This window comes from Chrysemys picta, chromosome 2 (assembly GCF_011386835.1).
Source record: "Chrysemys picta bellii isolate R12L10 chromosome 2, ASM1138683v2, whole genome shotgun sequence".
Taxonomy (NCBI): domain Eukaryota; kingdom Metazoa; phylum Chordata; order Testudines; family Emydidae; genus Chrysemys; species Chrysemys picta.
Window position 1 is genome coordinate 159,432,862 of NC_088792.1, and position 14,005 is coordinate 159,446,866.

General features: G+C 49.1%; 1 protein-coding gene across 3 annotated transcripts in view; it reads left to right on the forward strand.

Moving 5' to 3' along the window:
- GFRA2 (GDNF family receptor alpha 2) overlaps positions 1-14,005 on the forward strand; it is a 101,113-nt gene that overhangs the window by 30,732 nt on the left and 56,376 nt on the right. For all 3 annotated transcript variants that reach the window (XM_065584612.1, XM_005285089.5, XM_065584611.1), the window contains one exon: positions 13,546-13,894. In XM_065584612.1, the coding sequence (XP_065440684.1) occupies positions 13,546-13,894 (349 nt within the window). The remainder of the gene's footprint in view (positions 1-13,545; positions 13,895-14,005) is intronic.

Sequence of the window (14,005 nt, forward strand, 5' to 3'; positions counted from 1 at the left end):
CACAAAACGTGTTCTCTCGCCCAGCAGAGTGTCAAGTCCATTAAGCAAAGATTTTCCCAGAGGGAGACACTTAGACACAGCTCCCCCCTCCCTCTGGGGGGCTGAGACCCTGCTGCCACTCCCATGCTTTGGGCAGGGGAGTCAGTGGTGAGGGGAACAGGAATGGGAATGAGGGACTGGGTAATGGGGCGTCTGTGCTGGAGTTCCAGGAGGCTGTTTGACCAAGTGCCAGCCCTGGGTGGAGAGGGCAGATGGCCATTTGTGTCACCTGCATTTGTGTCAGTCTGGACTTGCTGTGATTTATGAGAGAGTCCAGAGGTGGGGGCAAGTCCAGCTGGCAGGTTTAAAGCAAGAGCTCTGGAGAAAAACCAGAGTTGACTTTTGGTTGGTTTGTTTGGGGTTTTTTTTGTTTTTGTTTTTTTACCTGAAGGATCTTGATTTCCAGATGCCCAAAATGGACATGAAAGGACCTTATAGTGGTAGGGTTTGAAGAAGGGTACCAGTATGAAGAAGCAGAAAGCCTTAAATGTTCTACTGGGAGAAAAGACTTCTTCTCTGATGGCCAACTTGTGCAGCCCTGTGTCCCATTGGTAAGCACTTGCCTATGGAAGGCCATAAGACCCCTTGTGGAGTTAGTACTCACCTGACTAAGGATTGCACAATTGCAGAGTAGGAGTGAGGAACATCCAGCCACATGTTAGTCCCATGGCAAAATAGTGAAAGAACATGTTAAAGAACACTGGGGGGATGTATCTAGTGGGGTCCCACAGGGGTCAGTCCTAGGTCCGGTACTAGCCAATATTTTCATTAATGATGTAGATCATGGAGTGGAGAATATGTGTACAAAATCTGCAGATGACACCAAGCTGGGAGGGGTTGCAAGCACTTTGGAGCACAGAATTAAAATTCAAAAATGCCTTGACAAATTGGAGAATTGGTCTGAAATCACCAAGATGAAATTCAATAAAGACAAGTGCAAAGTACTTCACTTAGGAAGGCAAAATCAAATGCACAACTACAAAATGAGAAATAACTGGCTAGCTGATAGTCCTGCTGGACAGGGTGTAGAGGTTATAGTGGATCACAGATTGCATATGAGTCAACAATGTGCTGCAGTTCTGGAAAAGGCTAATATCATTCTGGGGTGTATTAACAGAAGTGTCATATGTAAGACATGGGAGGTAATTGTCCCTCTCTAGTCTGCACTGGTGAGGCCCTAGCTGGAGTACAGTGTCCAGTTCTGGGTGCCACATGTTAAGAAAGGTGTGGATAAACTGGAGAGAGAGTCCAGAGGAGAGCAACAAAAATGATGAGAGGTCTAGAAAACCTGACCAGTAAGGAAAGGTTAGAAAAACTGGGCATGTTTAGTCTTGAGAAAAGAAGGCTGAGGGGGGGACCTGATAAGTTTTAAATATGTTAAGAGCTGTTCTAAAGAGGACTGTGATCAATTGTTCTCCATGTCACTGACAGTAGGACAAGAAGTAATGGGCTTAATCTGCAGCAAGGGAGATTTAGGTTAGATATTAGGAAAAACTTTGTAATTGTAATGGTAGTTAAACTCTGGAATTGGCTTTCAAGGGAGACTGTGTAATCACCATCACTGGAGGATTTTGAGAACAGATTGATACATACCTGCCAGGTCCTGGTTTACTTGGTCCTGCCACGGCACAGGTAGCTGGACTTGATGACTTCTCGAGGTCCCTTCCAAGCCTGACATTTCTCTGTTTCTATGAAAAAAAACACGAATGGTGGAGCTGGTGGGAATCTTCTGTTGAATGATTTTCCCAGTGGAAAATGAAGTTTCTGCAAAATCAAAATTTTCTGTATGAAATATTTCATTTCAGTAAATGAAATATTTGTTGTGGGTTAGTTTGACCCAGATCAGAATACTTTATTGAAGTGACCCAAAATGTTTAATTTTGAATCAGTTAAAAAATAACAGCTGCATTTTTCTAGCTCATTGCCTTATGGGTGTTGTCATTTGGATACCTGTTGTTTCCTATGAGCAGGGCTCCATGGAGGACTATATCTCACACAATGCAAGGTGGCTCCCTCAGGAATGTCAAAATGTTTTTCAAAAATGTCTAAATGAAAAGTTTCTACATTTTTTTTGAATTTCCATTCCATAATTATTATTTTTTAAAATTTCAACTTTTCATCCTGTTTCAGGATGAAAGCAAATGTTGATATGTCGGAAATTCCAACTTTTGATCAGCTCCAATCAATGGGTTTAAAAGCAAGACAGATCAGCTATACACTCAGGATATAAACATCTGTATACACCTGGGTCTACCTTACTGCTTAGCGAGAGCTCTCTGCCCTGACAGTGAGGGGGAAAGGGACTAGATGGATCAGGCACACAATTTTGTCTTGATTCCCACGAGAAGAACCCATGCTGTATTTGGAACAGACTCTGGGTACAGCTGCTAAGAGGAGGGAAGAACCTTACCTGAGGTCAAGTCTGTCAGGACTCCTGGGTCTAGGTCTGCCAAAGAGACCAGTTGTAACTAGAGCTGTGTCAGTAACTAATTTTTCAGTCTGTGGCTGTCCTGTAAAATTGGGGTGGAAAATAATTCTGGTCAACCTGAAACAAACTTTTAAAAAATGTTTTGGTGAACCAAAATGTTGAAGAAAGAATATATTTTTGGTTGAACAAAATGCTTCATTTTTGAGCTTTTTTTATGCCTTTTAGAACTTTTTAAATATAAGATTGAAGTAAATTTTGAAATGAAAAAATTGTTTCAAATCAAAACATTTCAATTTTGGGGTGGTCTTTTTTTCAGGGTTTTTGTTTTTTAACTGAAACAAGTCAGTGAATTTGACATGAATTTGTGAAGCATTTTGGTGTCTCCTAATCTGCATTTTTTTTCTTAGTGAAAAAAGTTGTGGATGGAAAATTTCTCCCAGCTCTAGTTGTAACTCACGCTAACACCATGGGCCTCTCTGTCTGTCACTGTGGGCCTGGAGTTAAGGTTGTCTGGGTGCTATAACTCTGCATTTCCAATCCTTAATATAATCTTAACACTGAATTTCCTGAATATTTAATAGTTGGGTTTGGGATCACAACATCCTGGTAAGGATTTTTACGCTTAAGCTACTGGTAGGAACTGTCATCTTACATCCATCGTAATGTAGGTTTCTGTCTTGAAAAATAGGTTTGAATTTGCTACTTGTTTCAGGCTTAGAGGTTTGATCCTCCGGTTCAGGCAATAGCAGCTCATGGTTTTAGATACAGAGGTCCCAGGTTCAATGTCTACCAATGATCCAAACAAGGCTGTTACATCTTTATTTTTGTGGGGGTGTCCAGCTTAAGACAATTTAAAGGGGTCTGACTTTTCAGACAAGGTTGAGTGCCCTCCCTTGGAAAATCTTTAAACCCTTTAAAGGAGTCTCAAGTTGGGACCCACAAGTCACTCATTAGCCCTGGCAACTGAAATCAAGTAAGAGCAGACTGGCTGGACAGAATTCAGTGGTCTGTCTGTCAAGGAGGAATCTGAGAACCTCAGATTTCTCTCTGTGTCTAGGTGTCTTTCCTTCAGTGCCACCCACTGAGCATCCTTTGGAACGTCGTCTCAGTCCATTTGTAACTTTTGGCCATCAGTTTCCATGACCACCCCTTGGTGCTGCATTTCCATTGGCTTCTCCCTCTTCTCAAGTCCCCTACATCTCCAGCCAGCTAAAATCAGGACTTGCAATGCCTTGACTTATTTTCACTCATTCTCCTTTTAACCCTGGAGATGAAAGCCAAGCCCGTACCATTTGCCTTGTGCGTGACACGAACCCTGCTCCCCAGCAGCCGTGTCACTATGGCTACGGAGTTCGGTTGTGGTAATATACGAGGCAGGAGAGGAGTGGAAGGGTCGGAATCTTATTACTCTTCAGAGGTACATTACATGGCTCATTGCACCGTCTGGAAGGTTAGGGCTTCTTTAAGAGCACGTTCCTGGAATGGGGTAGGCTAATAGAAAAATGTCCCTTCAGACGCTTCCAAATAAAACCAGTTAAGGGCACAAATGGCTGCTTTTGTCAGCAGTGAAGTGACATATTGCTCTGCTCCGGTGAGAGGTTAATGCTCTTAACTGCAGTGAAGTAACTCGTGCGCCTATAACGGTGACGCACTGTGCTGGCCAGCTGAATGCTCCTGCCTTAGAGGGCTCACGTTCCACAGCCAGGGCCGCAGCTCAGGGCATGGGTGAAGGAAAGGGGAGGCGTGAGCACAGCCTGCCACCATTAGACTTTTGACTGAATGGTGGGCAGATACTAACAAGTGACCGGTTACTCTGGGGCATTGGTAATGGACCACAGAGCCTTATGCTTAGGGCCCTTCCAAATTCACAGCCATGAAAAATGCGTCACGGACCGTGAAATCTGGTCTTTTGTCTGCTTTTACCCTATACTATACAGATTTCACAGGGGAGACCAGTGTTTCTCAAATTGGGGGCCCTGACCCAAAAGGGAGTTGCATGGGGTTGACAGGTTATTTTAGGGGGTCACAGTATTGCCACCCTTACTTCTGCGCTGCTGCCTTCAAAGCTGGGTGGCCGGAGAGTGGCGGCTGCTGACTGAGGGCCCAGCTCTGCAGGCAGCAGTGCAGAAGTAAGGGTGGCAATGCCATACCATGCCATCCTTACTTCCACGCTGCTGCTGGTGGTTCTGCCTTCAGAGCAGGGCTCCCGGCCAACAGCTGCTGCTCTCCAGCTGCCCAGCTCTGAAGGCAGCATCGCTGTCAGCAGCAGGGCAGAAGTAAGAGTAGCAGTACTGCAACCTCCCCCTACAACAGGGTAGGCAACCTATGGCACACATGCCAAAGGCGGCACGCGAGCTGATTTTCAGTGGCACTCACACTGCCCCAGTCCTGGCCATCGGTCCAGGGGGCTCTGCATTTTAATTTAATTTTCAATGAAGCGTCTTAAACATTTTAAAAACCTTATTTACTTACATACAACAATAGTTTAGTTATATATTATAGACTTATAGAAAGAGACCTTCTAAAAACATTAAAATGTATTACTGGCACGCGAAACCTTAAATTAGAGTGAATAAATGAAGACTCGGCACACCACTTCTGAAAGGTTGCCGACCCCTGCCCTACAATAGCCTTTTGACACTCACCCCCCACAACTCCTTTTTTGGGTCAGGACCCCTACAATTACAACACCTTGACATTTTAGATTTAAATAGCTGAAATCATGAAATTTATGATTTTTAAAATCCTATGGCTGTGAATTTGGTAGGGTCCTATTTATGCTCCTTAGTCACAGGCTCAGAGAGATCAAGCTGTTGTTGTCTGTCAGCTCAGTGGCCTGTGTGAAATGAGTTTGCCGGTTCTCAGTTTTGTCCACCTCACAAAACATCTAGCAGTACAATGGAGCCGGGGGAAGAGCTCAGCAGACAGGTCACAGATGGAGAGGATCATAGATCTATCAGTGCCCTTCTCTGTTCAGCACTGAAAGGGTTAACTGAAGGCAGCGGCTATATTGTTTTCCCTGAAGTAATGCCCAGGCAGGATCAGGACCCCTATTGTGCTAGGTGCTGTACAAATGCCTTGCCTGACCTAATCCCTGCCCTGAAGACTTCTCAATCTAATTGAGAGGTGGCTCAAAGGAAGGATTTAAAAATGGAAAGTAAAATCATATTGTTGCTGAGTTGAACTCCTGGTTTTAACTTCTGAAGCAAAAGTGCTCCAGGGAGCTCAGCCTTTGGGTTCCAGACAGCACGGCCATTTCTCCCCCCGTATTTTGGATTAAATTATCATCAGGGAAACATTTAGCTGGTGGAAAAATATGAAAAGTGAAGTGTCTGGCGTCGGGGATTATTAATTCGTGGGCTGATCTATTCTGAAAACCAACCCGTGATTAACAGGAAATGTTTCTGGCAATTGTGGGGGGCAGGGGAGAGGGGGCGGAATTGCCAGCCAGAGGGGGAGGCTGGGATATGGGATGGGGAAATGCTCAGCAAAGGAGAGTGTTGCTTTCACGGTTGCATAGGGCATAACGTGATTATCCTCAGGTTGTCTCCCAGGCCAAATGCGGAAAACATGTTATTTAAATTTCAAAAAGATCCGATTCCTCGCCGAATGGCTGTCAGAGCTGCTAAGTGTCACCACAAAGCAGGTTAGAGCTGCTGCTTGGGCATCTCTCCAAACTCCTGGAGGAATCACCACTAGCTCCAGGGGACGTGAGCAGGAGGTGCCGGTTTGGAAACACGGGGAGCGGATAGACATTTGTATGTTGGTCTGTTGCACCTCCCTTGTGCATAGTGTGGGATTCAGCCCTGAGTGGACGAGCCCGCGCTAGGCCTGCATCCCAGTCTAGTCCCATTTTAGCCTTCTCTTGATGGATTAAGTGGTGCATATGTGACTGCCACCATCTTGGCCAACCCAGTGGGGATTGAAGCAGGGACTGAAAAGCCTGAATCTCTAAAGCCTGAATGTCCTCCACTCATCCGCCCGCACACATGTGTGCACTGCCTCTTGCCTACGGTTTCCCTTTCCCACCCCTTGTTCAGCTCCATCCCTTACCCTCCTGCTGCTCTTCTCTTGTTATTGCAGAGGATCCAACCATTCCTGCCCTGACTACACCCCACCCACCTGTCCTGCCTCAGACGCCACTCCATCTCCATTCCTGCCCTAGTCCACCACCCTGTGTGCCCGTTTGCTGAGGGCTTTTCTCCTGTCCTGGCCTCCTGCCCAGGATGTTCCCTCTATCCTGCGCTCCTACAAGTTTCTTCTCCGGTGTCTTTTAAGAGCAGCTGAGGACGTGGCTCGGTGCAGCTGCTTCTCCCAGCCCCTCCCTTCATTCCTTCTGCCCTCCACCCTTGGTGCTGTGTCCATGCATGCATGGCAGTAATGAGGCTGCGAAGGGAGCGGGAGCTTCCCCCCGACCTGAAGCCGAAGCAACTGAAGCAAACGAGCTGTTACTGTTGTTTGTCGATAACAAGGCTGGGCCAGCCTGGCATTAATTGCCTGTGGGGGTAGCCGTGGGATTACCGTAACCTTTTAAAAAAGGGGCTGTGGAAGCAAAGAGGGAGATATTGCATACGCCAGGCTTGCTGGCTGCAGAGCAACTGACCTGATTGGGAACTCCTGAAATGCCAACACCAATGGCTTTGGTAGTGGGTCTCCCCCTAGCCCCTTGTGTGTGTTTGTTTCCTGCATCAATAGACCCAATGCCCAAGTTGGCACAATTAGCAGTCTGTGCTTTGGAGAGGCAGGGGGTGGAAGGTCAGGGGGGCTAGAGGGCAGGACTCATATGCAGGGCTGGCTCCAGGCACCAGCTTACCAAGCAGGTGCTTGGGGCGGCCACTTCAGAGGGGGGCGGCACGTCCAGCTATTTGGTGGCAATTCGGCGGATGGTTCCTCACTCCTGCTTGGAGCGAAGGACCTCCCGCCGAATTGCCGCCGCAGATAGCGATTGCAGCTTTTTTTTTTTTTTTTTTTTTTTTTTGGCTGCTTGGGGTGGCCAAAACCCTGGAGCCGGCCCTGCTCATATGCATCAGTAGAGCTGTTTGTGGAGAGCCAAGGCATGGAACAGCAGGTTGCTTGCAGAGCAGGTGAGAGGGCGTTGGCACAGCTATGTGGGGGAAGCTGCTAAATGCACTTCCATCATGGGGTCAATTTCAGCTCTGTTCTCCTCCATTTGTGCACACAGCTTCCCTTCTGGAGACCAGCTGCCTCCAGAGCTTTTTGTGCCTCTGTCTCTGGTATCCTTACTGTTATGCCTAGTGGTCCCAACTTGGCTCAGAAGCCGCTTGCACTAAGCCCTGTATGCGCACATAGTGAGAGACAGTTCCTGTCCTGAAGAGCTCACAATCTGAACAGATGAGGCAGACACAGGGTGGGACAAAGGGAGGATTATTATCCCCATTTTACAGATTGGGGTGGGGGAACTGAGACCCAGAAAGATGAACTGACTTGTCTGAGGCCACACAGGGGAGTCTGTGGCAGAGCCAGGAATTGCACCCAAATCTTTTGAGTGCCCATCCAGTTCTTTAAGCACAAGACCAGCTTTCCCCTGTCTCTATCTCTATCCCAGATTCCTTCTCTCCTCCCCTTTCATTAAAAGCTTGCCATACTTTGCCTGTAAGTCTCCCTTGCAGTAGAAACCATTACATTTTATTGTTAACCCTTTTGGTCTGAGCAGCTGGTTAAAATTGGGACCCTGGCAGTTGTTCTAGTTGGGAGGAGAAATTGTTTCCCCAAACACAGGAGGAACAAAACAAACAAACCCACAGACATTTCCTTTGTTGGTTGTCCCACGCCTGCTTTTCCAGCCAGCACTCTGTATGCAAAGAGCTTTGTCTCTTAGCTTTATCTCAGGACCACATTACTGTGCTTCCAGGTTACGTCTACTTGGCTTTTTCTCTCTGCTTCTGTCTTTTGTCTCCTTGTCTTGTGCCTCTTGCGTGCGCTCACAGACCAGAGAAACTGTTCCCCCAATCAAAGCCCTGTCCATACACTTGAAACCCTTTGAGCCACATAATTCAGCTTCTGCTCTGCTTTTCCGGGTGCCTATGTTTTGGGTGCTGCCGCTGTTGCTTCAGTCACGTGATCACAATGGATTCTTTACATTTATTCTGAATGAAAGACAGTGGCCATGTTTGACCCATAACAAGGTTTAGCTCAAGCCAGAACAGTGTTCTACTGCCTGATACTGTCTCTGCCCAATGTTTGCAGTGAAGGGAACCCATGCTGGACAAGGGAGCGCTCTGAGCTTAGGCCACAAGTTGGTGACGAATGTTCACTCATTTCCTGTGCTAGCGGTGCCTGGCTGTTGGCAAAGGGGTGAATAATGACACATCTGTCTCAAGAGCCAAAGGCAATCCTAGGGAGAGCAGACATGGCTTCCGACAGCATTAATGGACGTTAGCAGCGATTCATACGAGACTCAGACTTTATATCCAGTATTTTGCCTCAAAATTCTTCCAGACGCACCTGTACTGGAGATTCTACGAAGCCTGACAGGCTGATGGGGAGGGAGATGGACCTGGGGTGCTGCTGATAAGCATCTAACTTCTGTGCTGGAGGCCCTGATGCAGGCTCGAGCTCTTGTATGTTTGATCTGTGCACAGTAGGCAGCATACACAGGGTTGCAGGAAACCTCCCCTTTCCTACCCTGGAAGTCTCTGCACCATCTCCTATCCCTGGAGGGCCCTGGGCCCTGTCCTGCCTGTTGTGAGGGTTGGGATAAGCTCAGGGGGTGAGGGGAATGGAGTTGCCACTCTTCCAGAGCTCCCTCAGAAGCCCCAGCTTCACAGACCCCATTGCCTTTCTGCCTCATGAAATGTTAATGCTTGTGCCTTATTAACGAGCTCCCCAGAAACTGCGCTTTTTCCAAGTGCAGGCTCTATTAAAATGCATCCAGGTCCCCGCAGGTCTCAGGCAGGACAGAAGCAGATGCTCACGAGGATTATACAATAAGCCAGCACTGTGCATTGATCCCACACGTATGCCGGTGCATCAGAATGCTGCGCGCTCCGCTCTATTAAGTGTTCTGAGGAGGATTGGCCGGAGAGAGCATGATCCAGCTGCACCAGTGCCTGATTCCTTCTGGTCTAAACCAGATCCCAGATCAAATGCTCAGCGAGTGTGGGACAAGGTGAAAAAAGGCCCTGGGAGCTGGAGAGCGAGAACTGCCATGTGCCTACTACCATATGTGCTGCCCCCAGGCATGTCTGCCTGCTTATCATCTGTCTATTGCTTCTCACTCTGGTATCTAGGGAAGGGGAAGTTGCAGGGTAGAACGTATGTAGCTTGGGAAGACAGGAATCTGGGCAAACTCTGTGTTCTGTATTGTATTTCGCAGGGTAGGTTTTTAACGTATATGCTGTGTTAGTACTTAGCACTTGTCTAGAGCTTGGCAAGCAACCGTCCCAGCAGAGAACACTCCCCAAGCCACTGCTGGGGAAGGGTGTGGGATAAATAGCTGGCTGTGCATGTGTCGGGGGTGGGGGGACTGTAGCTACTTCCATCCCTGCCTTTTCAAGTAGGGTGTTTGACATGGCACATCAGAGCCAGCTGCGGGTGTGATCACGGCTACACCAGTTCTAGCCTCTCCCAGCAGGAGGCGCTGTAGGGAATGGTGCAAGTGCACTGGCTGTAGGGCCATTCCAATTCTGGCCTTTCCCAGCAGGGAGTGCTGCAGGGAGAGGTGCTGGAAGGCTGTATTCCAAACGAGGCTTGAAATGTCTCAGTTGCAGAGATGGCTTTAGAAGCTGTCTGATTCTCTTAACAGCTGCTTTGGTAGACAACAGCTTAGCAGGGCTGGCTGTGGGGGAGCTCTTGGTGGGGCCTGTGAGCACTGATGGAACAAAGCAGGGAGCAGAAAAAACAAAGCCAAGGTTTCTCACCTAGGTAGCTGCTTGCCATTTGCTAATTACCAGGGCTCTGCAAATACTTCTGTTAGGAAACCCTCCTTGATGCTGCCATCTGTCTCTGCCAGTGGAAACTGGGGAACAGCGGACGAATCCAGGATCCTGGTTGGTTTGTGGGGGAGGGGAAATTAGGGAAGAAATTACTGATGCAGTTGGGTGACTTTAAAATAGCACCTGGCTCTCCTTGGGCAATTCATCATTTTGACAAAAAGTTAGCCCTTGTTCCTTCTCCGGGGTGTGTGTGTGTTTTTGTTTTTTGTTTTTGCTGATTGCTGGGATTCCGGGAGCAGATGCTGCAAATCCAGCTGTGCACTTGGCAGGCCGGCATTTCCGCTTCTCCAGCAGCTCTCTTCACTGCACCGCTCCCCTTCTCCCTGGTCCTGCCTGGCTGCAAGCGGTCTTGTTGGGTCTCTAGCTCAGTGCTCTTAGCTTGCCTAGACTAGGGGCTGTCCACGTCCATGGGACGATACTAGTGCAAGTTATTAATGCAGGCAAAAAAAAAAGGGGGGGGAGGGTTGGGCTGGTATGGCGAACTCCAGATATGCCTCACCAGAGCCAGCCCTGTCTTACACCAGGTTAGTGCATCTCTACTGGAGGGGCTGCAGTGATGCAGCTGCTTTGCTGCGGAAGCACCTAGGATACACTGTGTCTATGGGCAGTGGTCACGTGGCCCCCTGGGGGAACCAGTGGGGAAGGTGCTAGCTGGCTGGGACCCAGCACATCATAGGAGGTGATTCTGTTCTAGAGTTGGGCGAATAATTAATCCCTATTCACTGAATCATGGACTAGAAAAATATTGCAAATTCATGGCATAAATTATGCACTGAATATTATTTGATGATCTCTGATCCCCCTACTGCTTCTCGCCTGGCTCAGGTTAACCCCTTCCATGCCAGATGCGTACCTCTAGTCCGAGCAGACCTTAGGGAAATTCATGTTAAATACAGGTCCTGTTCTGGCTGCAGATTTACACACTGATCTGGTGGCAGCTGTCTGTGACCCTCCTAATAGGAATTGGTAATGCGGATCGCAGGGGTGAATACGCCAATGTCTCAGTCGGGTGACAGTGCCCATGTTTTCTGACTTAGATGCCTGAGAGCGCCTGACTAAGGGGGTCTGAGCTCCTGTGACTCTCATTGAAGTCAGTGGGGGAGTGGAGGTTGCTCTGGGTCTGGCCCATTGTGATGCTGAGGGCTGGAATTTGCCATCAGATGAGGGCAGAGAGGGGTCCTGTGCCAAGTTGGCAAATAAGTTTTCCAAAGTATTAACACACTTAAAAGAAAAAAATGCTCCAATTGCCTGGTGTTTCCTCAGCAGAGACCAGGAAATGGTTCTCGGTTTGAGCTGCACACAGCAATGAACCCTGCAGCTGCTTGTAGAATCATAGAAACACAGGTCTGGAAGGGACCACAAGAGGCCATCTAGTCCACCCTCTCCGCTGGGGCATATAGTGTACCTAGTATACTTGCATCTTTGCCCTCAGCCTGGAGTTCCAGAGACAGGCTGGCTCAGGCAGGGTGACCAGATAGCAAGTGTGAAAAACCGGGATGGGGGTGAGGGATAATAGGTGCCTATATAAGAAAAAAAAACCCAAATCGGGACTGTCCCTATAAAATCGGGACATCTGGTCACCCTAGGGGGGTCTGGGTTAGGCCTCTGGGGTGCTGCCTTGGTGGATGGGTCTGTGAGGGGCAGGTGGTTTGCTACGGTGCTTGACCAATCAGATGGACTATGCTCTAGTCTTCCCAAAGCTCCATTTGCTCAACTGGGCCACCGTGCCGATGGATGAAGGGTAAAATCTGTGTCTGTTGGTGGACTTGTACCTTCCTAAGGGCTACCCCTGCAGCTCGTCTTCTGTTTCCCTCTCTGGAGAAGTGGGATCCAACCATCTATTCATCCTTGGAAATCAGTTCTCTGTGTGAGACACCCTGAGCCCGATGCTCTGCTGAGCCTGCCTTTGCCCTTTTATTGACACTGCTTTGGCAGTGCAAAGGAGCCTGAGGCCTTAGTGTAAATAGGAACCAGGCTCCTCTTGTGATCAGTCACCAGTGCCCTGTCCGTGCAAAATGCTACCAGTGTGGTAGCGCTTTACACCCACACTTTACTGGTGGGAATGACTGCGCCCAGTGCAGGGCGGCAGGTTGTCATCCCCTGTCCTTTGCATGAACGGCGCAATTCATGCCTAGGCAGATAACACATGTGAGGCCCTTGCATCTCACTTCTGGCCGAAGGGGAATATTTCACCCAGTTGCTTGAGGTGACCCCCTGCTAGTAGCAGTTGGCCCAGCACCTCTGTGTCAGGCTGCAGTGGCTTACACAGAGACCGTGAAGCAGCACCAACTGTGACACACGTCATTCACCACGTGCCTCTAGCTGTGCAGCGATGCCAGCATCACACATGCCCCCCGGGGAGCTTATTTACCCAGTAGCCACGCAGTTAACCATTGCCGCTGCTGCATTTTCACATGGATCTTTGTAGGAGTTGTACCAATTTGTTGCCTATGCTCATATGTCCATATACAGACACTTCTTTTTAAAAGCAAATATCTTCTGTGTTCAGGCTTTGATTGGGAATGAGCCAAGCTGTAATTACAGCGGCATTAGTGAAAGAATATGCTGGGAGAGGGGGGAGCAAAGCACCCAGGAAACCTAAAGTGGCCATAAATTCCTAGTTGGACCCTTGTTTTCCCCAGCCCTCTCCTCTTCACCTCGCCCCATGTGGCACCCAAGCAGCTGCTCTCCTCTTGTCCTTGCCACAGGGACCTGCAATGTAGAGGTGTCTCTTCAAGGCCCGGATTTTCAATGGAAGGAAGCGTTGCCAAATAACCAGTTCGGTGCCTCCCCACTTGCGGTTGCCACGCTGCTGTGCGGCATCCCGGCTGGCAGGAATGTGGCCGATGACTGCTGCATTGAATGAGTGGCTCGGCTGGGTTCTGGTGATGCCTATCCCAGTCGTAGCATAGTGCGGTGTGTGCCTGGACACTGCAGCTGGGTCTCGGTGCCGGGGCATGCCAGAATGTGGTAGCCACCCTTTTGTGGTGATGCCCTGTTCTGGCTCCCCAAGTTACATACATCCTCTCCTCTTCCCTAGTTTTGGGGCATGCCAGCAGCATCAGCCACTCTGCCATCCCTCTGAGTAACACCCATCCCCTTTCCTTCTCTCTGCTCGGACAGGAATGGATCCTGCCACCAACTCCAAAAGTAACCACTGCCTAGATGCGGCCAAAGCCTGCAACCTGAATGACAACTGCAAGAGACTGCGCTCGGCCTACATCTCCACCTGCAGCAAGGTGATCTCAGCCACCGAGCGCTGCAACCGCCGCAAGTGCCACAAGGCCCTGCGCCAGTTCTTCGACCGGGTGCCCAGCGAATACACCTACCGGCTGCTCTTCTGCTCCTGCAAGGACCAGGCCTGTGCCGAGCGCCGCCGGCAGACCATAGTCCCCAGCTGCTCCTATGAGGACAAGGAGAAGCCCAACTGCCTGGATCTGCGGAACATGTGCCGGACGGACCATCTCTGCCGGTAAGAACTGTCCTCCCTCCCTTCCGGGCCATCCACAAGTGCACGCTTTGGTCTTGGTTCTCCACCTGCATGGCATGATGGGAAGACTAGAATAGGGATGCCCTACAGACC